The 26,275-nt window shown below is 44.7% G+C and overlaps 1 protein-coding gene across 4 annotated transcripts in view; it reads right to left on the reverse strand.

Annotated features, from left to right (window-relative positions):
- Positions 1–26,275, reverse strand: part of SPOP (speckle type BTB/POZ protein) — a 75,186-nt gene that overhangs the window by 47,495 nt on the left and 1,416 nt on the right. For 2 of the 4 annotated variants that reach the window (XM_077459990.1, XM_077459991.1), the window contains exons 2-7: positions 19,402–19,484; positions 18,638–18,769; positions 18,393–18,514; positions 8,541–8,692; positions 8,313–8,440; positions 4,337–4,514 (exon numbers count right to left, since the gene is read on the reverse strand). In XM_077459990.1, the coding sequence (XP_077316116.1) occupies positions 4,337–4,514; positions 8,313–8,440; positions 8,541–8,692; positions 18,393–18,514; positions 18,638–18,715 (658 nt within the window). In that variant the 5' untranslated portion in view covers positions 18,716–18,769; positions 19,402–19,484. Of the gene's footprint in view, positions 1–4,336; positions 4,515–8,312; positions 8,441–8,540; positions 8,693–18,392; positions 18,515–18,637; positions 18,770–19,401; positions 19,489–26,275 lie in introns of all 4 variants that reach the window. The other 2 variants (XM_077459992.1, XM_077459993.1) reach the window with 1 other exon arrangement.

Below are 26,275 nucleotides of genomic sequence, written 5' to 3' on the forward strand. Positions count from 1 at the left end.
TTCCCTCTGGCTTAATCAATCAGCTGCAATGTATCAAGCAAAAGGAAACACAATTGTATCTTGTGCTGACAGATGTCCCTGGGAAGCTTGTATGCCAAAGAAGGTACATGTAGCATAAAATAGACCTGACAATTTCCATAATGTATATATGTAAAGCGTCAGCCAACTGCTACAGAAATGACAGAACTCTCTCCTGACACGGCTTCCAATACACTGCTATTTTCTAGAAGGAAAAACAAGGAGCACCCGAAATTCCTTTATTATATTGACCACTTGCCTACCAGGCACTTTCACCCCCTTCCTGCCCAGGCCAATTGCAGACTTCAGCACGGTCACGTGTTGAATGACAATTGCGCGGTCATGCAACACTAAAACCCAAAAGGTATTTTTAATAATTTTTTTTTGAGACAGACAGAGCTTTCTTTTCATGGTATTTACTGCCACTGGGGGGTTTATTTTGATTTGACACAGCTTATCACGTGGTAAAGAGCCGATGTGATTGGCTCTTTACCCCGATTTGTGACCAGCTGTGTCCGAAGATTTGTGGCAATGCAGGGGACACGCAGGAAGCGCAGTCATAGGAGGATGTCTATAGGCGCCCTCCTGGCAATGCGAGCCCACGCTGTAGCAGTCTTTCAGCTATAGCACAGAAGGGAAGGTGGTTAAAGGAACATTCAAGACAAAACTGATGTTTATTATTATTGTAAGCTCAGTTACCCAGTGACTGATTTGAAACGGATTTCCCCCAGATCTGCCCTCACCTACTATGGAGGCTCACTTCTCCTGCTGCATTACTGATAAAGTAAATGAAGGTGGTGCTCTTACTTTCACTGCACTTTTCCGCCACCCCGACTGCCACTAGAACCCCCCCACCCCAATATTGTGTATTTGCACACAGGTTTTATGCTGGCCATACACGCAATTGATGAGATCTTTCAAATAAATAATCACTGTAGTATTCTGTCTGTTAACAGGAATTATCAATGAAAGAATACGCAAACCTAACATTTCATATTCCTGATATGTGACTTCTGTACCATGTACCTGTATAAGAAAAGGACACGTTCTCTTTGTATTGCTTCCTTTGTGCAAAAGCCCTGGTGTACCTGCTTTCCTATTAAAAACTGGCCACACTAAGCATAAGAGCACAGTGTGGTCAGTTCTCTAGCTTTGCTGGGAACTCAGCCTGCTCTCCTCAAATGATCAGACTTGTCCTAACACCCTGCACAGCCATTCACTGGGAAGATCAGTGTACTGCCGTTTCTCCTCCCCCAGCTCTTATATGCTGAACAGAGAGTATGTGATCACTTATATGGGGGGAAAAAAAAAAAAAGTATTTATAATTTTTTTATATTGATACACAAATATTTTGCCTTCCATTTCTATTTTAAACTGAATGGGTTGTTTTACAAGGTGAGGGTTCACATATACTTTCAATTTCTTTAATATTTTATCAAATAGAAGATGATACTGATCACATGGGTAGAGGGATACTGATGTTTTTTAAAGTCTTTTGTTTGGCGTTTGAAGCAATGGATCAATTATAAAATAATCACTTTTTAATTTTAATTATTTTCCTCAAAAACATTTGGCATTGAAAACGATGTCATACACACAGGTAAATTGACTATTTATGGTGCATCAAACAATCATTTCAGAAATCTGTTTAAGTAAAACTACAATCAGATTAAGAGGTTAATTTCAGGAAAATAAAATTGTGTATGGACTGTGTAGGCCTGTCCCCTGCAAGCAATTTGTCATTCTGCCACCAAGTACTAAACAATGGGACCTAGAAGGAGAGTCCATGTGTACACACAGGGGAGAGTACAGTGAATGTAGGTGTCTGCTGTGCAGTCTACGTGTTAAGCTGGTCATAGCTGGTGCAATTTTCTTTTCTGCAACCACGGTTTGCAGGAAAATAAAAAAATTCTCGATTCCCCCCCCCCCCCCCACCAACACTGACTGAATGCTTCGCAGGGAGCTATTGAGTTCTCCCAGTGGGATAAATGGGCGCAGGGAGCCGTCCCTGCTGGGAGAACACACACTGATTATTTCTAGCCGCAAAAAATCTGACATCCTGGCTGTACCAAAGTCCATCGATGGATCAACTTGGGCACAATTAACAAGAAAACCTATAGATGGTTTGAATGTTGGCTGGTCCCAACCGAGATTCAAACGTCTATGGCCAGCATTAGCTTTCCTTATGTGAGTGCTGTACACAAGAGCAGCAGACCTCAAAGAATGAACACTACGGTAAAAACATAGCTACCTGAATCTCAAGGTTCTCACCTGCGTATATTGTACACTGATCTGGCAATTTCACAGTGTTATTTGTTGCCCTGTATGCACAGCCTATAGTAGAATAAATCTTAACACTCCTGTGTCAGCAGTTTCAGCTTGTGTTGAAACATGAGGCATGAGGCATGGCACTGCACAGGTTAAAGTGATTAAAGAGGAAGTAAACTCTCCCACTCTGATGCTTCTTTTCATTTAGTCCATTATAATAGCTAATTAACAGACTATAGCCACTGTATTCCAGCCCAAATTGCAAATTACTTACTGTTTAAAGAAACTTAAAAAAACAAAACAAAAAAAAAAAAAAAAAACTTGTTTCCAGGAATTAGGCAGCGGCATCTTAATTATTGTTTTCTGAGTCCACAGTGGAGTGCATTTCCACCCTTACATTGAGCACTTCCTGTACTGTTAACCAAGCCTCCTTCTCAATCCAACGTTTCTATGGCAACCCTGCTTCCCTGCTCATACCTGACTTATTTCATAGTATTTACTTGTGCTGATTATCTAGTGTTTGCCTATGTCAGTCTTATCAGCTTCAGCTGTCCGATGCCCAGGTTTAAACTCCATGTGATGTCACATGGGGAGTAGTAGGAAGCTCTGAGTGATTATGCAGCCTCATGGGATTTCAGAGCTGTGCCATAAGAAGTCCTGATAATAGACAAACAAGCACACAGTGTGCTATAAATCATGGGAGATCTGGGCATGCTCAGTGACATAATTCTAAAGAACAAAAAGGATAACAACAATACTAAGCAAGTAAGGAGATATCTACAAGCAGTGTTCATTAGGGTTTTTTATGTTGATTTCCATGGGACAAAGTTGTGGGGGAGAGTTTAGAACCACTTTAAAGTGATTGTAAATGATCACCTTGTAAAATAACCAATCCAGTTTAAAATAGAAATGAAAGACAAAACATTTTTGTATAGATATAGATATATATATATATATATATATATATATATATATATCTCCTTTTTCTATTTTAGAAGTGATCACCTTCCCTCTGTTCTTAGCTGCATAAGAGCTGTGGGGAGGAGAAGCAGCAGCACACTGAGCTTCCCAGTGAATGGCTGTGTAGCGGGGGGTGTCAAGTCTGATCATTGGAGGAGAGTACACCAGGATAGCTAGAGAACTAACAAGGGTGTGTTCTCCTGATTAGTGTGGTTACATTTTTAATAGGAAAGCAGAGGGAGTAGCAGAACACCAGGGATTTCACACAACTGAAGCAACACAAAAAGAGAACAGGAGACTTTCTCATACAAGTACATGGTACAGCAGGCACATTAATATGAAGCGTTGGGGTAACAAACCCTTTAATGCATGGCCTCTGTCTGTAGTGTGAAACCAGACACTTCCAATGAAGAAGCTGTATATCCCACAACCCATGGGACTCTCAGTCTAGCGCTTGTGCAGGTGAGTGCTACACAGCAATTACATCTGAGAGAGACACAAGCAGGCAGAGAATCCACAGACACAGATGACTGAGATGCGTTTTATAACATTAGCACTCCCACATATGTGCTGCATCACAGTGGTGGTGAAGACTGGATGCTGTGTAACCTGGAAAAGGAAGATGTCTTGTCCCTCGGGCACATAGGGACAAGCTAGCTGCTGCAATACATGGATCAGCCATGACAAACTGCAGCCACAACATGTGAGCCTATCGTTACAAAAAGGTAAGTCAACCAAACATAGGGAAGATGACTACACTAATATCTAGTTAAAACAATGAAACATTTGAAAGTGTACAATGACTTTAAGCAACATGAACTATTTCTTAGTTACCCAGGTTGGGACACATCAGGGTTTTTTAAAAATGTTTAGGCTTGGTGTACAACATTCAGCAGATGCTGATGTATGTCAAACACCTGTGGAAGCTTATCAGTACCAGAGAAGACAAGAATTGTATGGCTCTATATCAGAAAGTGCTGTCAACACTAGCCTAATTGCTTTTCTGCATTACATCATTCGATATTTGACCAGTAAGCAGCAATAATTGAAAACTAATGATACACACAGGATGCTAAAAATGCAAACAGACCTGCAAGGATGGCTTTGTGTGCTTTGAATTCCTGCCCGGCAACACACAGACAGCAGTCAGTGAAACGAGAGTTCTCCCATAATCCTCCAAGTTCATCAGCAAGGCGACATTCCGGTACTTTCACCATGTTCATGGTGTTCTGCCCAGAAATGTTAACAGAATCTTGAACGACGCTGACCTAGGGAGAACAAAAAGAAGGCAATGTTAAAATATAGCCAGGGTCACATAAATCTGCAGTAGCACTAGAAACGTATTATTGTATCCTATTGGGTTACTACAGCATTTTATGCCATAATACATCACGTCATATTTCACTTGCCGATTGCCCGGCCGCAACGTACTTGCGAGCCATCAGCCACTGTAGGCAAAGTGACGTAACCGTACGTCGCCACCTACTTCCGGATTGTATACAACGGGAGCCTGTCAGCAAGTCCCGGCTAATGATTCACGACCGGGACCTGCTGATTGGCTGTGTGCAATCACAGACCACAGCTCTGTGTTTTAAAAAATAAAACACAGAGCTCTGTACAGAGGGAGTGATCTGTCAGTTTATCATTCCTGCAAAGCAGAGATGAGAAACAGATCTAGTAGTAAAAGCAGTACACTTTACACATAAGCTAAGCACTCATTTAACCCCTTCATCACACTAGTGGTTAACCCTTTCCCAGCCAGTGTTATTAGAAGAGTGACAGTGTATAGTATTAGCACTGATCACTGTATTAGAATCACTGGTGATGTCGGTGGCAGTTTCCCCAGTGTCAGATTGCCCACTGCACTATCACAGTCCCATTATAAGTCACTGATCACAGATATTAGTAGTATATAAAAAAAAAAGGGGGGATGCAAACCAATCAATATACAGTTATTGTTTTTTTTGTTTGTTTGCTTAATCAAAAACAAGTATCAGAATACATTTTGGCCACATAAAAAAAAAAAATCTAATTTCTTCATAAAATATATATTTTACAGCGGAAAGGGGAAAAAAAAAAAAAGGATTTTTTCCATAAAATGTTTTTATTTATATCGCAAAAAAAACGAAACAAAAAAAATCCAGTGGTGATCAAATACCACCAAAAGAAATCTCTATTTGTGTGGAAAAAAATGCTATAAAATTAAATTTGGGTACAGCATTGCATGACTGAGCAATTGCCATTTAGAGTAGTGCTGAACAGCAAAAACAGAACCTGGTCTAGAAGGGAGTAAAATCTTCCGGAGCTTATAAGATAATACTCAATGTTGGGGCATTTAAACTAGTCAGGGTATATTGCCCAATATCTTAAATTTTTTGAGGGATAAGGGGTTTGAATAATAAGATCAAAGAATGTGCATGCCAAAAATCTTCAGCAAAGATGGGGTGCAGTCCACAGTCACCAGCTCAAAATACCACAGTAAGACCTCTTTCACACTGGAGCGCTTTTCAGGCATTTTAGCGCTAAAAATAGCGCATCTAAAGAGCCTCTCAAGCCTCCCCAGTGTAAAAGCCTGAGTGCTTTCACACTGCGGCGGTGCGCTTGCAGGATGGGGGAAAAAAGTCCTGCAAGTAGCATCTTTGGGGCAGTTTGGGAGCGCTGTATACACCGCTCCTGCCCATTAAAATGAATGAGAAGCACTGCCAAAGCGCTTCAGCAGCGCCGCAACACGGACGCCATTATAACCCTTTCTTCAGCCACTAGTGGAGGTTAAAAGCGCCCTGCTAGCAACCGAAAAGCGCCACTATAACAGCAGTAAAGCCCCGCTAACGCCCGCACCTCCCCAGTGTAAAAGGGGTCTAATTGGTGGGTGTACCCAATACTCAGGCCGCGTACACACGCGCGGACTGTTCGCCCAACTTTGTCCGCTGAACAGTGCTTGGGCGGACAGTCCGCTCGTGTGTGGGCTTTCAGCGGACAGTTTCAGCGGACAGTTTGACGAACAAGGTTTTTCGGAAATTCCGTAAAACTGTCCGCTGAAACCTTGTTTGAGCGAACAGTCCGCCCGTGTGTAGGCTTGTTCGTCAAACTAAGTTCCGCGCATGCTCAGAAAGGATTTACACACCGAAAGTTATAATGCAGTGTATAGGACGTCATATTTTTCGTCCCGTCGTACGTGCCGTTCACGTCATCGCGCACGGTTTCAGCAAACTGTTCGTTCGTCGTGTGTGGGCAAGTACGTCCATGCTAATTTTGAGCGGACTGTTTGCCGAAACTGTTTGACGGACAAAGTTGGGCGAACAGTCCCCGCGTGTGTACGCGGCCTCAGAGTTTGTACCTCTATTTGGTGTAGCGTTGTGCGGGTCATTATTGTAGGGAATGGATGCAGGTGTGTCACAGGTCATTCATGTGCACCTGGGATGGGGCAGCATTTCCCAACCTTTTTAATAGGGAGGAACATTAAAAGAACTCTGTCTCAGGGTATGGCTTTGAATATTTACTACATCTACAACTCACACTACATTAGTATGATGGTCAGTAGTAAGAATGCTCCTTACATTTGTGGTCAGTAAGAAGATTCCCCCCCCCCTTAAGATCATGCCCAAGAAAGGCTAGTCCAGGGTAAGCTGAGGAGGTACAGCGTTTATTAGTCAAGGGATATACTCCCTAGGTGAAAGCAGTCTAGGAGTATGCAGTCATGGTGTAAAAGAGCAAGCATTGTGGACATGCAGTGCCAGATTTGTGTAGTGCTAGAGCTTGGCAATTTTCGAAAAAAATAAAATAAAAAATCTGCGATAAAAAAAAAAAAAAAAAAAAAAAAAAACCCCACTCGATCCACGATTCTAATTTATTTTATTTTTATTTTTTGATGGACACCGCGCCAGTCCTGGGGAGCTGCGGCAGGAGTAGGCTGAAGCCGCGGCCTCACCTAAGAACTCCTGCCCGCAGCACCTCAGGACCGACGCTGTGGTGAAAAAAAAAAAAAAAATAAATAAATAATCGATTTGACCTCTCAACTGAATTCAAGATTTAAAACAATTTTTACTCCAGCCCTATGTAGTGCCAACTTTTTATATAAAAAATGCAAAAAGGCGCTCACATCCAGGTGGCTTTTTTAAAATATGGTGCTGCAACAGCAGCAATGTATCCATGCTGGAATATACAACTGTGGCCTAACAAGTACCTGAATGGTGACTCCGGAAGCCAGCCAGGTCTGGTATATGGAGAATATGGAGACCTGAGCAAAAATGATTCTATGACAAAGAATGTGAATTTCAGGCGGCCTATGAGGAGCCATACAACAAGTGAATGTCATGGGAAATGTGTATTAAAAGTGGAGAGTTGAGGTACAAGGCATACCAAACTAAAGTGACCACTAGCATTTAGTACATCCCAAGCAAGCAAAGCAAAACTCTGCTTCAAGAATTCATACTAAAACGTATCCATAAAAGATGTAGATATAACAGCTATCAACCAGACCTGAATTGTTTTAGCTGTTTTTTATGGATACATAGATAACGGCTTTTTGCTGTTAAAGCAAGCTTGTCACAAAAAAATAAAAATAAAATAATCCTCGTAAAAGAAAAGGAATTCTACTCATCTAGCCTCCGCCCGTAACATGGAACGCCACTCTCTTCAATAGCAACACCAGCTAAAGAACCTTCAGCATCCGAGATGTGTTTGGCTCTGTCGTGCATTGCATGCCGTGGTTTCTGCAGACAGCTGGTTCATCCCTACAGAGCAGCCTTATAGCAGCCTGCACAGTAAGCAGCAGAACAGGTATCCGATATATCTGGACGTTTATTAAAATCTGAAGACTCTTTAGCTGACACAGCTCTTGAAAAAAGCAGAGATCCTTTATAGGGCGATACATATACATGTAGCTTTTAGTAAGCCCAGTTTTCCATTGTTACACGTTTTCATCTGTAAGGTACTGCACTGGATATACAAAAGGGAGTATGTAATTGGTCGATGTGGGCACAAAGCATGGACAGGAGGGCCCCACTGTGTACAGGTTTCACATAAGATGACCTACATATGCAAATAGTATCGCTACTATTACATACCTCACAGAAAAGGGTCAGCTTATCATCTGGGAGAAGGCCATTGGCCTCATCGAGCAGGAAATCTCTGCGAATGAATTTCTTAAAACCCCAGTCTTTTCCTTGAACAAAGCGGTAAGCTCGTTGGCTCTCTTAAAAAAAAAAAAAAAAAGAAAAATAAAACATAAAAGTGAAAGACTGAAAAAGGAAAGACAACATCATTGGTAAAATCTACACAGGCAGGCCCCTTACCCATTGCCTTGGTTTCTTCACCCTTGGCATTAAGGATGGAGAATTTGAATTTGGCGCGCACCTCACTCTTTGGACAGCTGACCAGCAGCAGGTAAAGAGACAAATAGTCCTTGCTCTCTTCATCTAATCCTTTAGGATTCACACGGAGGCACCTGGAGGTAAAAAATAAAATTGAGATTTGGTAAAGTAATAGGAATATTCATGCCATTTCATTGTGTACTATTGTGTCATAGTCCATCTGTACCATGCGATTAGCTGCGATCAATCACAGCTACTCACAACAGTAAACACTGAATGAATCGATTTCATTCAATATATATAATTTTTTTTCTCTCCTTTAGAATTGCTTGATTTGCATATTCTGCATTAAGGGGGAAAAAAAAACTAAAGAAAAAAAAAGAAAAAAACCACCCACTATTAACCCCCCCCCCCCAAACACTTACCTGAGCTTGTCAGGGATCCAGCACTGTCACCGGCTGCAGTCTTCTCTCCCCTCTTCCTCTTCTTACAGGAAATTGAGGAGAGACTGGGGCAGGATGGTGCCGGGCCACGCTGTGTGGCATTGTGGCTCGGGAGCGAGCCCACAGGTGTGCCCCCATAACCAGCACAGATAGGAAGACCCTGGAACACTGGCAGGGGACCCAAGAAGAGGAGGATTGGCGCTGCGCTGTGCAAAACCACTGCACAGAGCAGGCAAGTAGAACATATTTGTCATTTTAAGAAAAAAAAAAATAATTCTAGACTTTACAATCACTTTAACCGCCCTACGTACATACACTGCAACTGGGAGGCCCTTTAGCGCAAAAATCACATACCTGTACGTGATTCTTGTGATCAGCTCTCGGGCGCTGTGGGAGTCCTGCTGTGATTGGACACCGCGGGGGGCCAATCGTTCAGGGGAATGACAGAACGGCAGTCTGCCTATGTAAACAAGGCAGACGATCGTTCTTTCAGTGAGGGAGAAACAGATCTGGGATTCCTGCTAATCAGGAACACAGATGGGTCTCTTCCTCAAGCCAGACTATCCCCACACACAGTAAAGAACACACACCCAGGGAACACATTTAACCCTTTGATTACCCCTGATGGGCTTTTTTTTTTTTTTTAGCACCGATCACTGTATTGGTGTCACTGGTCCCCAAAAAGTGTCACTTCGTGTCAGATTTGTCCGCCAAAATGTCGCAGTCCCGCAAAAAAAAAAAAAAAAAAAGTGAATTTTTTTTTTATGGAACCTGCAGAGCATTGCACCCACAATCAGCAGATCACAGGTACAACGTCAGGCTCCTGCAGAATCTCAGTATAACTGTCTGTCTGTACCTCCTGGAGAGCAGGAAGAAGACCAGTGAACTACAAGAGCACCCCACCATCGCCCTCGCAGTTCATTGAGAACTACAAGCCATCTGCCACTGTGACAGATGATAGTTGTAGTTCATTAATTCACAAATCACTGTGAATCACCCTGCACAGCCATCTATCGTTTAAATTGTGACAGCGGGTTCAGGGAGAAGATCCCCTGTCCACAGTTCACAGAGCGGGATCGAAGAGACGCAGGAAGGTGCTCTTTGGTATCATGTTACACCCTAAATACTGGTATAACATGTAATGAAAAGGTGAACTTATCCGTTAACCCTTTAATTAATGCCTAAACCCTATTTCTGACATTTATTATTGTTTACAAGTAAAATCTGTATTTTTTGCTAGAAAATTACTTAGAACCCCCAAACACTATATATATATATATATATATATATATATATATATATATATATATATATATATATATATATATATATATATATATATATTTATTTTTAAGCAGAGACCCTAGAGCAGTGATGGCTAACCTTGGCACCCCAAATGTTTTGGAACTACATTTCCCCATGATGCTCATGCAGTTGGCAGTGGAGTTGAGCATCATGGGAAATGTAGTTCCAAAACATCTGGGGTGCCAAGGTTCACCATCACTGCCCTAGAGAATAAAATGGCGATCGTTGAAAATGTTTTATGTCACACGATATTTGCGCAGCGGTCTTTCAAACGCAAATGCGCACACTCGTGGAATGACAACAAACTACGGTACTTAAAAATCGCCATAGGCGACAATTTAAAAAAAATGTAATGGTTACCAGGTTAGAGTTACAGAGGAGGTCTTTTGCTTGAATTATTGCTCTCTCTCTCTAACGATCGCGGCTATACCTCACATGTGTGATTTGAACATAGTTTACATTTGTGGGCGCAACTTACGTATGCGTTTTCTTTGTTGCGCAAGCACATGGGGACAGAGGCACTTTAAGAAATATATATTTCTTTCTTATTTATTTTATTTTTTAACACTGTCTCTTTATAAAAAATAAAATAAAAACTGATCACTTTTATTGCTGTCACAGGAAATGTAAACATCCCTTCTGACAGTAATAAGTGGCGACAGGTACTCTTTAAGGAGGGATCCCAAATCCCTCCTTTGCACGTAAAAGTATTCAGATCACGAAAATAGGCGTTTCTGAATACTGTAATTTTTTTTTTAAATCGGCACCATTGGCAGCAGAGTTAACCTGAAAGGGACGTTGTGATGTCGCTCCCGGGATTTTACATCGCCAGTGGGACAGGAGGCCCAGGAAGAACGGCAGAAGGCGGCGGGGCGTCCCTTCCAGCTCCTTTAGGATAACAACCAATGCAGCTATAAGCCGCTCGGCTATCACTAAAAAGCCAACCGCCGGCTCCCAAAAAAAATGGTACCAGGGTACAATGCCTGCACGGTTTAACCCCTTCAAGCCATGAATGCATATTTGCGTATGGTCAGTGTGAAGGGGTTAAGAGAGTTTTCTCTGAATTATTCATCAGTCAATTCCTTTAGGGTGAATTGGCACAGAAAACAGAGTGAACTGTTGTTTTTTTGCACTAAGCAAACATGAATTTATGATTAGATTCCCTTGACTTAAACTTGCGTAAAAAAAAAAATAAAAAAATAAAATAAAAATTATTATACAAATAAAAGCTGTACCTGCAAAGAAGTGAATGCCCACGCTGTTGAAATCTGAATCTCCTGGCTTAAGTCTCTTTTGAAACCAAAGCATCAGAGTGTTGATCTACTGTGCCATAACTGTGCTGTGTGGCTTCTGACACCAATCCCTACATCACTACAGAATACAATAGTTACCTAGGGGTTGGCATTGACAGGAGGAACCAATAAGCACAGCTGGGGACACAGGAGATCGACACTCCCAGCAATGTTGGTTTCAGAAAATAATCCAGCTAGGGGATTTTGTCTGTTTTTTTGTTTTGTTTTTTATTATTTCTTTGTCCCTGTTGGAAGAACCCCCACCCCCCTCCCCCCATTTATCCTGGTAACCATTGTCATTGAGACCAAAAGTAAGGGGAAATCCAAAGTTTGACACTTCATACTATTAGAATGTTTCATCTCTATTCCTGTTCTAAAGACATTTGTAAAACAGGATTTCCCCGCACTTCCTTACACATGTTTGGGACAGGTAGTAAAGAAAAAAAAAATCCCCTGATGGGGATTTACACATCATCCTCTATAAAATGAAAGCAAAAAAAGCGTTGGCTGGATTTCTACCTTAAAGAGGAGCGCCAAGGATCCAGTGATGTCCTCACCCAAGCAGATTCTTCAATCAGCTTTGGGTCCAGGTGCTGGCATCTTAAGTATGGGTAACCAGCAGTGAAGCCTTGCAGCTTCAGAGACAGTTTCCTTCTGCACATTCTGAATAGTCCCGCAGTCTTCTGGGCTGGTGATGTGTTCTAGAAGGCTCCAGGGGGAAGAGGGAAACTAGGTACCTGCTATTACCCCCAAAAAGCCAAAATGTGGAGGGGGGGAAGGGGGTGATGCAAACAAGTGGAAATTCCCCTTTTGGGTGAAGTGTCGCTTTAAGTTGAGACACTTAAGAACAAAATAACTGTTCTTCAGACCCTACCATTTAGCTTGGAGGTGTGTTTAGACCACATGTACAGGATGGTTTATAAAAAAATGTAGGGTTTGCTCACAACACCTAATCAGTGTATGTGCTACATTTTATTTCCATGAACAAGCAAAAATCAGCTAAAACCTGGCTGGATGCCAAGTCCCAAAAGGATGAACCATGGAGCCCAGCCATGATATTGTCTAGATATATATATAGGCCATAGAGACAATATGAGAGGGGGAAAAAAAAATAAAAAATGCCGTGCTGTCTTATGAAAAACAATGAAAAAATAGGATTTTTGTACTCACCGTAAAATCCTTCTCTCTGAAGTTCATTGACAGACACAGCATCTTTAATCTTGATCTTAGGGTTATATAGGATAGGACTGGGCAGAACATTTAAAAACAGCAAAACTGCACAGTACCGCCCAGGGGGCGGTCCTATTGGCTATAATCCTTCACACTGCTTCCTGCAGCTCAGTTCATCAAAAAGCAATACAAACATAAATAGGACGGGTGGGTGCTGTGTCCGTCAAACTTCAGAGAAAAGGATTTTACAGTGAATACAATAATCCTATTTTCTCTTTCGTTCACTGACGGACACAGCACCTTTAATCTTGACCTTAGGGACGTCCCCAAGCAGTGTCAAAAAACGATAGGCGGGAACAACAATAAACTCAACATAACAAAAATAACTCCTCAGAGGAATTGCAACCTTAAACAGCCGCCTGCAAAACCTTGCGGCCGAAGCAAGCATTCGAAGATACGCTCACATCAACCTTGTAAAATTTTGTGAAAGTGTGAACGGACGACCAGGTTGCTGCTTTACACACCTGGGAAACAGACGCTCAAAGTCGGAAAGCCCGGGAGGCATCAATTGCCCTGGTAGACTGTGCCATGACAGGAAAGGGTGGCGCCCGACCCCTTATGGCATAAGCCTGAACCACAATCTGTCTGATCCACGAGAAATGGTGGCCCACGAGACCGCCAGGCCCTTATTCGAACCAGCCACCGATACAAACAGCGAGTTCAACCTCCAGAAGCTGTAACAGACAGATACAAACGCAGAGCCTGGACCATGTCCAAAGAATGCAAAGCCACCTATTTGGGATGTGACGGCTGAGGACATAAGGACGGAAGCACAATGTTCTCATTTACACGAAAGGCTGAAACAACCTTTAGAAGAAACGAAGGCTGCGGATGCAGCACCACCTTATCCTTGTGGAGGATCAAGTAGGGGGACTTGCATCATGAGGCCGCCAACTCAGAAACCCTCCTGGCAGATGTAATAGCCAATAGAAAGACTACTTTCTGAGAGAGTGTCAATAAGGGAATCTCCCTAATGTTTTCAAACGGCGGTTTCTGAAGCACCGAGAGCACCAAATTCAAATCCCACGGAGGCAGCGGTGGTCGCACAGGAGGGCCGCATGTCGAACCCCCTGAACAAACGTACTCACCAATGAATGAGTCACCAAAGGTCACTGAAAAAAAAAAGACAGCCAAAGCCGATACCTGCCCCTTAATGGTGCTTAAAGCAAGTTTCTGATCAAGTTCTCACTGTAAAAACAGCAGATCCTGGAAACTGAATATGTACGCGGACGCCACCCCATCTCCTCACACATGGAGATGTAGCCCTTCCACGTACGGATGATAAATCTTCAGAGAAGAGGACTTCCGTGCCCTCAGTCCTCGGTCCCTTAGCACCTGGCTTTCAACAGCCATGCCATTAAAACCAGCGACGGTAAAGCAGGATGAAGTATTAGACCTTGCGACAGAAGTTTCTTCCGCATCGGCAGCCGCCAAGGAACATCTGCCACCATTTTGACTATCTCGGCGTACCAAGGACATCAAGGCCAATCTGGGGTAATCAGAACCACCGGAATCCCCTCGGCCTCCACTCTGCGTAGAGGACGGGGTAGGAGTTTGAGCGAAGGGAAGGCATAAATCAGCTGATAATGCCCCCGTGGTGCCACCAACGCATCTGACGCATCCACCCAGGGGTTTGTTGCCCTGGCCACAAACCTCTAACTTTCGATTGAGCTGAGAGGCCAAGAGACCCACATCTGGTATGCCCCACCTTAGGTAAATGAGCCGAAATACATCTGGATGCAGCGACCATTCCCCTTGGTCCAGCAGCTGATGACTTAGGTAGTCCGCCTGCCAGTTTTCTACACCCAGAATGTACATGGCCGACAGAGCCGGCACATGCCACTCTGCCCACTGCAGGATGTGAGCAACCTCCAGTGCTTGTCCCTCCTTGATGGTTGACATACGCCACCTCCCTAGCGTTGTATGACTGGATCCAGACAGGACGCCCCTGCAGCCTCTGTGACCATGTGGAGAGGCACCACCTGATTGCCAGAAGCTCCAGCACATTGATAGCCAGGCGGGATTCTTCCTGCATCCAGCGACCCTGGGCCGTCTGCACGCCCCAAACACCCCCCCCCCCCCCAGCCGTTCAGGCTGGCGTCCGTTGTGATCACCATCCAATGAAGGGGAAGGAACGACTTCCCAGACCGAAGGGCCGGAGACCTCAGCCACCAGGGAAGAGAATCCCTGACTAGATGGCTCACCCGAATTTGACAATCCAGAGATGTCAGAGTTTTGTCCCATTTGTACAGGATCTCTTTCTGCAAGACTCGAGTGTGGAATGGAGCATACCGTACCGCCCCGAAAGTGGCTACCATGAGACCCAGAACTTGCATGCAAAAACGTAGCGACTACCTGCGGGAGACCAATAACTTCCCCGTAGCTTGAAAAGTCTGCAGCTTGTCTGAAGGGAGAGAGACTCTTCCCTCTGAAGAGTCCAGAATCAAACCTAGGTACTTCAAGCGTCGAGTCAGCTCCAACACCAACTTCTGGAGGTTCAACACCCAACCAAACTACTTGAGAGTCTGTATAGTGATCGTCACATCCTCCCTTAATACTGAGGTGGAAGCTGCTCTCAGGAGGAGGTCGTCCTGGTAACCCACAATTGCGATCCCTCACTAGACCAAAAGGGAGAGCTACAAATTGGTAGTGCTCATTCCCGACCGCAAATTGTAGAAACTTCTGATGCCTGACACATATGGGAACATGCAACTATGCGTCCTACAGAGCGTCCATAGGCACCGCAGGTGCAGGGGAATCGGTTGCAATAACAGGGATGTCTGGGGAAGAAGCGTCAGCTTCTGATGCCATGCTGACCCACTCTCGCCTGTCACCACTAGGGACCTAAGGCAAGCCACAAAAAAATGCCCGCCCTGCTAGCGGCTACAGACTGAGGGGCCCCAGCAGGCCTCACCATCCTGACCCAGGTACTGCGCTGTGCTGCCGCCGTCCGCTCTCCCCTGTGCCAGCCACGAGGTGTTCTGTGTCAGTTTCGCGCTGTTCCAGACTGAACAAGCCACCCAGCACTAGAGTAAAACAAACTGAGGCGACTAGAAAATGGCCTCCGGCTGCCTCACCAATAAATGTCTGAGAGCGCCAGGAAAATGGCTGCAGTCAAACTGGCTGTGGCTACAAGAAAATGTCCGCAGTTCCCGCAGCAGCCAGTTCCAACACACATATTAAAAAAACGGCCTAAAAACGGAGAAAACGAGCGGACCACCAACCGCCCAGCACAGCCCCCTGCCAGGACCCAGAGACCCCCGGCCAGGTACGTGCACCGCACCCCCTATGCCCAGTCACACAGCGGCCCCTTAGCATGGGGAGGAGGGAATGGGACAGGGAGAGAAGAATTGGAGAGGGAGAGACCCCCTAGTCAAGCGCCCATGGAATGCCCAGCTGTTCCATGCTGCCGAGACAGGTGGAACCATACTTACCCCCCCTGCAGGGACTGCTGGGCACATTCCATGGACAGACCCATCACTCAAGCAGTACGGGGTGGCTTTCGGCCATGGCACACTGTGACTCGGACAGCAGTAGCCCCGTCATATGTGTGCCCCAGAGCATATAGCTTGCCAGCCTGGACCAGACGGGGCATATCCTGGCCGACCCAGCGCGTAGCTAAGGTCTGCTCATGCTCGATGGCCGGCTGTTGATTGTAGATCACTGGAATCAAAAAGCAGAAAAAAGAAAAAATTCCATGGACCAATGGTCCCCACAGGGAGCCAGGTCCTTCTCCTATACTAGGCAGAGAGAAAACTGAGCTGCAGGAAGCAGAGTGAGGGGTTATAGACAGTGGAACCGCCCCTATGCAGTTTTGCTGTTTTTACATGTTCTGCCTAGTCCTCTCCTGAAGGTGGCGATATAACCCTAAGGTCAAAAGTAAAGGTGCTGTGTCCGTCAATGAACGAGAGAGAAATGTGAAAAAAATTTTTTTAATGAATTATAATGAAAAAAAATTACAGCGGGTCGCTTTGTATTGTTACGTTTTGTATAAAAATAAAAAAATAAAAAAAGATTAAAAAAAATAGAGATATATATATATATATATATATAATATCTTTTATGCAAAAGCAACAATACAAAACACCTCACCACATAGGGCGGAAATACAGTCAAAAACCGCTTCATATATTTTTTACATATTTTATATAATATATTTTTGTGATTGATTATAATTCATTTTGATTTTTTTATTCACATTTTTAATTGTTTTTCATAAGACAGCGCAACACTTTTTTTTTATTATTATGTTTCTGGATGTTGCTGTGTACAATGTTGTGAGTGCTGCTGTCAATTTGATCATTTCATTTTTACCGTATATACTCGAGTATAGGCCGACCCGAATATAAGCCGAGGCCCCCAATTTACCCCCAAAAAAACTGGCAAACTTATTGACTCGTGTATAAGCCGAGGGTGAGACATGCCTGTCCATCCCTGTGTGTGTGTCCGTCCATCCCTGTGTGTCCGTCCATCCCTGTGTGTCCGTCCATCCCTGTGTGTCCGTCCATCCCTGTGTGTCCGTCCATCCATCCCTGTGTGTGTGTCCATCCATCCATCCATCCCTGTGTGTGTGTGTCTCCATCCATCCATCCATCCATCCCTGTGTGTGTGTGTCTCCATCCATCCATCCATCCATCCCTGTGTGTGTGTGTGTCTCCATCCATCCATCCATCCATCCCTGTGTGTGTCTCCATCCATCCATCCATCCCTGTGTGTGTCTCCATCCGTGTGTGTGTGTGTGTGTGTGTGTGTGTGTGTGTGTGTGTGTGTGTGTGTGTGTGTGTGTGTGTGTGTGTGTGTGTGTGTCCAGCCTACCTTTGTCCCGAGCCTCCGTCCCGTGCCTTGCCTCCTTGCCTCCGTCCCGTGCCGTGACTTGCCTCCTTGCATCCGTCCCGTGTCGTGCCGTGCCTTGCCGCCGCCGTCCCGTCCCGTGCCGTGCCTTCCCTTGCCTCCGTCCCGTGCCCTCTTCGTCGGCGGCCATTGTAAAGTTCAAAAGCTGCGCCGCCGCCTTCGCCTGTGATAGGCGGAACACTGAATTTCCCAGCAGCCTGTGTTCCGCCTATCACAGACGTCGTATCATCCTCGTCCGTAGTACGAGGATGATACGATGTCCGTGATAGGCGGAACACAGGCTGCTGGGAAATTCAGTGTTCCGCCTATCACAGGCGAAGGCGGAGCCGGAGGCGCGGCTTTTGAATAGAATGGCCGCTGTCTGTCTGCTCGACACGCTGATCGAGCGGGCAGACAGCGATGACTCGAGTATAAGCCGAGGGGGGCACTTTCAGCCTCAAAAAAGAGGCTGAAAATCTCGGCTTATACTCGAGTATATACGGTAATCAATTCACACACACACACACACCGCGCGCGCACACACACACCGCGCGCACACACACACACCGCGCGCACACACACACACACACACACACGCGCGCACACACACACACACACCGCGCACACACACACACCGCGCACACACACACACACGCGCGCACACACACACACACACGCGCGCACACGCGCGCACACACGCGCGCATCCACCTCAAAATACAGTTTACTACTCACCATTTGAGCTTATCATTGGCTCCCGAGGAGAAAGTAGAGCTTTTGATCACCTCTCCCATCTCCTCTCGGCAGAAACTAAAGTTATTGATGGTCCACATGTAGGAAAACTTCACGACTTTTATCTGTAGGGCATGAACAAATGCAAAACATTGCCTGAAAGCCCATAATAAAAATAAGCTGACAAAGCAATATATTGTAAGACAACTTCAGTTTAAAAAAAAAAAAAACAATAAAGAAAAAGTGACCTGTGTATAACACCAGCTTTCAGCCACGGGGCCAGTGGACATCTCAGCCGGGGGAGGGGGACTTGGTACTCGCGACATCGCCAGTTTGACGGATTTTGTGAGGCAGAGAAAAGAGCCCTGACGGGCCTTCTCCTATTAGAGGAAACAGAAAAAAAAAAAGATTAGAACTTGTAAACCTAATAAACAGCACTTTATCAGAATCTGTCATAGACATGCAGTTTAAAAAAAAAAAAAAAAAAAAAAAAAAAACACAATGTATTTAAAACTATTAAAGAGATCAGAGGCATCCCCAGTGGCCATGGGTGGGCACCCCCCGGTGGACAGGGGCTGCACTGATAACCAGTGCAGACCTCCCCTGTCAGGAGAGCAGCCAAACGTCTCTCCTCTACTCGTGGCTGTCAGCGCGAATAGAGGAAAAGCCAATACGCGTTTTTTCCTGTTTACACTGTGATGAGCCTCAGTCATAGGTTCTTTACCTAAATTGGAGATGCGGTGTGACACACTGACACACCACCAATCGCAGCGGGTGTGCAATTGCAGCTTATCCCGCTGGACATCATATGATGCCCAGTCAGGATAACTGAATCACGTACCGGCCATTATTCTCCTATAGGCCGGGCAGGAAGTGATTAAAAGCACAAGACACTGCTTGCCACAGACCCTTCTTACTCAGTAGAATGCAGTGATTTACCACGCAGGAGTGTAATCCAGCCCAAAATCTTAAGCTTTTTAACAGAAGTGAAAAATAATCCCAATAAACTCACCCAACAATCCAGTAGAAAATTCACAAGTCACACGATCAGCAGAACGACAGGTAGATCTGATTCCAGGATACACCTTGGAGTATCTGTCTTAACAAGAACAGAAATGTATTTAGACGCTTTTACTCCATATCTAGTCTAACTAGTTCTGTATACCTGAGCTAGTCTATAAAAATGGAGGTGATGGAATGCAAAGCGGTTACCAACAGCAACCCGTTTATATCTGGTAAGTTGCTTGGGGCAACATCGCGTCTATTCCATCACTCCGGACTGACACACTGGAGAAGATTTACTAAAACTGGTGCACCCAGAATCTGGTGCAGCTCTGCATATCAACCAATCAGCTTCCAGGTTTCATTGTCAAAGCTTATTTGAAGAAGCTGAAGTTAGAAGCCGATTGGTTACCATGCACGGCTGGCTCCAGGTTTAGTAAATCTCCCTTAGTGCTCTTGTAAGTAAAACAATAGGATTAGGGACCCCTTCTGTAAAATACACAATAGCAGAGGTCACCAGAAACATTCCACCACCATAAAGGAGCACAGACAGACAAGTAAAGCGTTTACAAGTCATAAAAAAAGCAGCGCTACCTTAGCATATAGAGATTTTACGTTACAAAAGGGATACATTTTACTTTGGAACAATCAAGAAAATAAATTAGAAAAATAATTCTACTCAGACTACCCTTGCCTGGTTGTAAACCTCAGACATGAAATATGAACAAAGCCTATCCCTGTATAGTGTGTGTAATCTCGCACATCTGTGCAGGATTCAGTTGAGGATTTCAGTACAGATTTCTCTCCTACTACAGGAGATGACACCCTCTCTCTCTATGTATTGTCTGCACCAAAATCTCAGGGGGTGACAAAAATCCAAACCCGAATCTGGCAAATTCACATCAGAACCGCATCAAAAACTGCACCTGAACTTCTGAACAAATGCTTTTATTCGCAGTGTAAAACGGACATACAATTCACACTGGACATGTGTGAACCCAGCCTGAGCCCCCCATGGTGAACAGGTCAAATCACATGACCATTTGCAGCCTATTGCCGGCAATCGCATTGTTAAAAGTGACACTGACTTTGTGATGCCACACCGATCTGGAAACATTTGTTTCTGCACTACTTTTGGCGATTTCGAGTGCGACTTGCATAGACATCTGTGCACGAATTTACCGCATCTTTCAAGTCGCACTAACATGCAGCTTTGAAAGTGTGCAATTTCAGATGGAGTTTCACGATTTCAAAGTCGCAGTCACTGAGACCCAAGCATCATTTCTGTCTACTACATGTTTTCCTGACACCAAGAGAAAAATGGTGACAGGGGAGGGAGCTACAGCAGATTGACAGCCTCAGCTTGGTTCCTGTGTGTTGGGGGTGTGGCCCTTCCCTCCAATCAGCTCTCAGAAATCGCCTCAGCGAGCTCTGCAGAGTAATGCCGCGTACACACAATCGGACTATCCGGCGGACTTAGCCTGCTGGACAATTTGATCGTGTGTGGGCTCCAGCAGACTTTTTCTTCCCAAAAGTCTGGCAGACTTAGAAATAAGACTTGCTTCAAAATTGCCCCCTTTTTTTTCTGACTGTTCAGTCAAACTGCATTATTTCTTCACTTTGAAGTCATTTGTGTCATCCCTGTGTATCATCTGAGGCCAGTCACTACACTGGGTATATGGAAGAGTTTACAACCACTTTAAAGTGGAACTCCCAGAAATACTCACCTCTAACATGAGTATTTTCAGTGGGTAAATCCTTTACCAGCCGCTGTCATCGTCTCCCCAGCCAATTCCGGGGGCTGGGGTTTCAGCCTCTTGATTGGCCATTTGGAGAATGAGGACATCCTGCGCATGCACATGGGAATCCTTCATTCCGGAACAGCCAGAGTGTGCTGGGAACGCAGGCTGAGCTGCGCATGCATAGTTCAGTTTACATTTAGTAGAAGACCGAGTACTCAGCATGTATTTACTGCGATACAGCGCTTCCTGCTCACAGGTTTTTATTGGCTAAAGCAGTGTTCCGCATACTGCAGCTACTGGCTTTTAACAATAGGACACTTACCTGTCCTGGAGTCCAGCGATGTCGGCACCACAACTGACGTTTCCATAAGCTGCTGCCACTGCAGGTAAGGGAACCAGGCAGTGTAGCCTTACAGCTTCATGCCGGGAACCCTACTGCGCATGCACGAGGCTCCGCTCTCTCCTACTGGCCCAGTGGCAGGGGAAGGAGAAGGGAGCTTTGCGGTGATGTCTTGGGCCACGGCCTGGACTCCCGGAAGTCCTGTCCGAAATACCTGTCAAAGACAGATATCCTGTCCCCCCCAAAAGGTGCCAATTGTTGGAGAGAGGAGACAAATGAGCGGAATTCCGCTTTAAGTTTAGTTCTGCTTTAAACGTTCACTTTTCATAATCAATAACCATTGTGTTACTAAGGACTTGTTCCCATGGGGCAGTTTTTCCACCCCAAACAATGCAATTAACAGGCACGGTACCCACAGAAGCCACAACATTGCAGAGTGTTCTACAGTGAAGCGCATGGCAGCATTGTCACCCTTTTGACAGGTAAGTCTTAAAGTGGTTGTAAAGGCAGAAGGTTTAATCGTAATGCATTTGGCAGAGGAGATTCGTCCTTTCTCGCTGTCTAGCATGCATGATGAAATCTGGAGGTTCCCCTCATTCAGCCCATGGACTGGACAAGGGAAACCTAAATGGGCATGGTCAAGTTTAGATGGAAACGGAGCTTTAAAATGTAGTTTCAGTAAAGACAACTGAAAGCCCAATTCCAGCTAAAGCTGGCCGTACACGTACATGATACCAGGGCTCCACAAACCCCAGGTGCCAGGTAACCATGGTGACAAGAAGTTTCATCCTGGCTCCTGGGCTGCCACCTGAATGCTCACCACACCCCGTGTCTGCCCCCCACCCACTATGTATTCTGGGTGGGGAGGGAACTTAGAGATAGAAAGGCAGAGAGCTTGTCTATTCACAGCACAGCTCTGCAAGTTTCTTCGTTCCTCTGCCTATGTGAAGCGGGGCTGTGTGCCTTTCCTCCAATCATCTCACACATAGTGTGTGCCCAGACTACTCCACCCCCCCCCCCCCCCCACTGAAACAGGTAGAAAGATTTGTAACACAACGTACACTTTATAGAGAGTCTAGAAATCTGAAGACAGCAGATATACATGTAAAAAAAAAACGCAACAGCTCTGGCAGAGAAAGGGTTAAAGGGTAAGTTCACCTTCAGGAACGTGTTACATGTTCAATCCATAACATTTGTTAGTTAAAAGAAAACTGGCTCCTAAATTTTTTAGCTGGCCCCTAGAGTCAAAACAAATTTGTCAAGTCCTGCATCACACATGTTAATTCCAGGTTGTGAGGCACTGTATATGTGGTTTTGTTTTTTTTTATTAATTGAATTGTAGTTTTTCCCCCAAAATTCCATCTGTAAAACTGCTGCACACATACCATGTGACATAAAAAATAAAATCGCAACACCAGCAGCATTCAGTGTCGTGTCACTGCTAGCCCATCCCCCAGTTAGAATCACTGCCCAGGACACACTTAACCCCTCCACTGCCAGTGACATTTTTACAGTAATCAATGCAATTTTATAGCATTGATCACTGTATTAATGGCAATGTTCCCAAAAATGTGTCAAAATTGTCCGATGTGTCCGTAATAATATCACAGTCACGATGAGGATGAATATGAAGAAGAAGGCTGATTGCCGCCAAAAAAAAAAAAAAAAAAATTATAAAAATGCCATAAACTATCCCCTATTTTGAAGACACTATAACTTTTGCGCAATCCAATCGATAAAGGCTTATTGTGATTTTTTTTTTAACCAAAAATATGTAGAAGAATACGTATCGGCCTAAACTGAGGGAAAAAAAGTTTTTTTTATATATTTTTGGGGGACATTATAGTAAAAAATAATGTGTTTTTTCAAAATTGTCACTCTTTTTTTGTTTATAGCGCAAAAAATAAAAACCGCAGGGGCAATCAAATACCGCCAAAAGAAAGCAATTTTTGTGGGGAAATAAAGGACATGAATTTTGTTTGGGAGCCACATCACACGACCGCGCAATTGTCAGTTAACGCGACGCAGTGCCAAAAAGTGCTGTGGTCAGGAAGGGGGGTAAATCCTTCCGGGGCTGAAGAGGTTAACGTGGTTAAGCTTTGACACTAAAACCTGGAGGCAGATTGGTTTTCTATGCAAAACTGCACCAGATTTGCAGTTTTTGTAAACCAACTCCCATGGTGTCAAGCTGTACCAATAGAATTATGCAATACTAAAAAAATTCCTGGAGTTCAGCTTTAAGGCTGGGTTCACACTGCTGCGGCAGCAAGAACCGGATGTGATTCGCACCGCACTGCAGTGCAAATCACATCCGATCTCTGTGCGATGCGAGTTCAGCCATACAGATAGTATGGCTGAATTCGCATCGCACCCGCCGCAAACTCGCACAGGACCCTTTTTTTGGTCCGCAGCAGAATCGGATCGCATGGGTGTTCACACCATGCGATCCGATTCCTGTCCGAGTTTGCAGATCACACTGCGATATGCGAACTGATCTGGGGGTGTCATTAAGGTTTCACTGACACTCCCAGCAGTCCGCATAGGGCAGTGTGAACTGCCGCCGGGAGGCATGCGATGCGGGAAAACGCCGCGGATTTGCGGCGTTCCCGCATCGCTTCAGTGTGAACCCAGCCTAAAGCGGAACTAAACCCTTCTATCCGTTTCAGCTAAGAAAGCTGCCATCTTAGTTTGATCTGTACCTCCTATGGTGCTGCACATGTGATCAGTTGTGACATCGGCCATTTGATGGTTTGACAGTTTGGTTAAAAGCAAAGTGACAGTTAGAAATCCGGCAATCAAGGAATAGAACTGTTCTTTTGAAACATTTCAATTGATGGATTTAGTTCAACTTTAAGCAGTTACAGGCACAGTACTTTCTAGAATAAAGGTTTTACATAAACTAATAAAAGCTGATCATTGTAAACATTCCTGTCAGCAGTAAAAATGGTCACCAGATGAAAATAAAGGAAAAAAACCTAAAGAACCCCACGGAACACATTACAGATGTCTAAATGTATCTTCTTTTTTTTTCCCCTCCTTTTAGAAAATTAATAAAAGTCAATCCTGCTGTACTACCTCTGGGACAGTCTGCTCTATGACAGTAATCTGGAACAGCTAAAAGGCTGAAGTTTGCATAACTATAAATCTCATCGTGCCTGTCAGAGTCCTGCAATGCATTATTGGATTTGTAGTTCCCCAATAGCTGAAGGGACAAAGTCTGCCTATGCCCGGGTCTACACGTAAATATGGAGAGGGATATAAATAGACATGTCAAATTAAAACAAAAACCATATAATAAATATGATCATAATAATATCATTCTATGCATTAAAGAGGAAGTAAACTTCCCTGGTTTGTTTGTTCCTATAGGAATGCCTTATACTAGGCTTACCTATTGGTACTGTACACATCTGCTAAACTTGCACCGTTTAAGAGATACTATATATAAGCCGCCGATGACGTCATTGGCACATGAGCTCTGAAGGAACAAACGGCCGCCTGTGCCAATCCTTCAGAGGCCTGTACCGTGACCGTTGGCTCCCACGTGCAGGAGCGACATCATTGGGGCTCCGGCCATTTATAGCGCAGGAGCCCAAGAACCTGGAAGAAACACTGGGGAAGATGTCAGCCGTCTCAGCGGTGAGCGGGCGCTGCTGGAGGGCTTCATTATAAAGGTATTTTATAAAGAGCTAGTATGCGATGCATACTAGCTCATTATGCCTTTGTTTTACAGGGTTTTTTTGTTTTTGTTTACAACCTGTTTAAAGCGGAGTTCCACCCAAAATCTGAACTTCCGCTTTAAGTGCTTTCTTGGTATGCCATTTTTTTTAGGGGGGGGGGGGGGTACCCAGTTTTTACAGGCACCCAGTTCCCAGTTCCTCGATGCAGTGCCAGAAGTAAGACCACCTTCTCCCCCCCCCATCCTCCCTAGTCTTCTTCGACATGCCACAGTTCCCAGAAGATTGCCCGTTCATTCACAGCACGCAGTGCAGTTAGAAATCCAGCGCCGTGGAGAGAAGAGAAGCGAGGCTTTGTGTGCCCGCATCGCTGGACCGTGGGACAGGTGAGTGTCTGATTATTAAAAGTCAGCAGCTACACTTTTTGTAGTTGCTGACTTTTAAAATGGGTAGAACTCCGCATTAAAGAGGAAGTAAACCCTGATAAGTTTACTTCCTCTTTCATTCCCTGCAAAGGCAAAGCATAATGAATTACTATGCATCGCATAGTAGTTCATTATGTGTCACTTACCTGACACAGGAGCCAGCGAAGTCACCGCTGTCCCCTGTAGTCCGGCGCATCCATGTTGTCGGTGGGGTCTCGCAGCTCCGCGCTGCCATTCGGCGAAGCCGCGATGAAGTCACTCCCGCGCATGCTCACGGGAGCCGACACGCGCGGCAGCTCCATTCTTGGAAATGCCGCGCTCAGTGCGCCTGCGCGCCGCTGTCTACGGCGCATGTGCCGTAGACAGCGGTGCCTGTCTTCGGGCAAATATCTCCTAAACTGTATAGGTTTAGGAGATATTTCTTGGACCTACAGGCAAGCCTTAAAGGGGTTGTAAAGGTTTGTTTTTTATTTTCTAAATAGGTTCCTATAAGCTAGTGCATTGTTGGTTCACTTACCCTTTCCTTCGATTTCCCTTCTAAAATGTTTTTTGTCTTTGTCTGAATTTCTCAGTTCCTGTTCCTCCTCAGTAAGCTGTTCAATAAGCTGTTCTGGCTGACTAACCACCAGCTCGGATAATGGTGAGAAGTTTACTGAGGAGAAACAGGAAGTGAGATATTCAGACAAAGAAAAAAAACATT

The sequence above is a fragment of the Lithobates pipiens genome, unplaced genomic scaffold, assembly GCF_037356315.1.
Source record: "Lithobates pipiens isolate NorthernLeopardFrog02 unplaced genomic scaffold, aLitPip1_a1.2 Scaffold_28, whole genome shotgun sequence".
NCBI classification, from domain to species: Eukaryota; Metazoa; Chordata; class Amphibia; order Anura; family Ranidae; genus Lithobates; species Lithobates pipiens.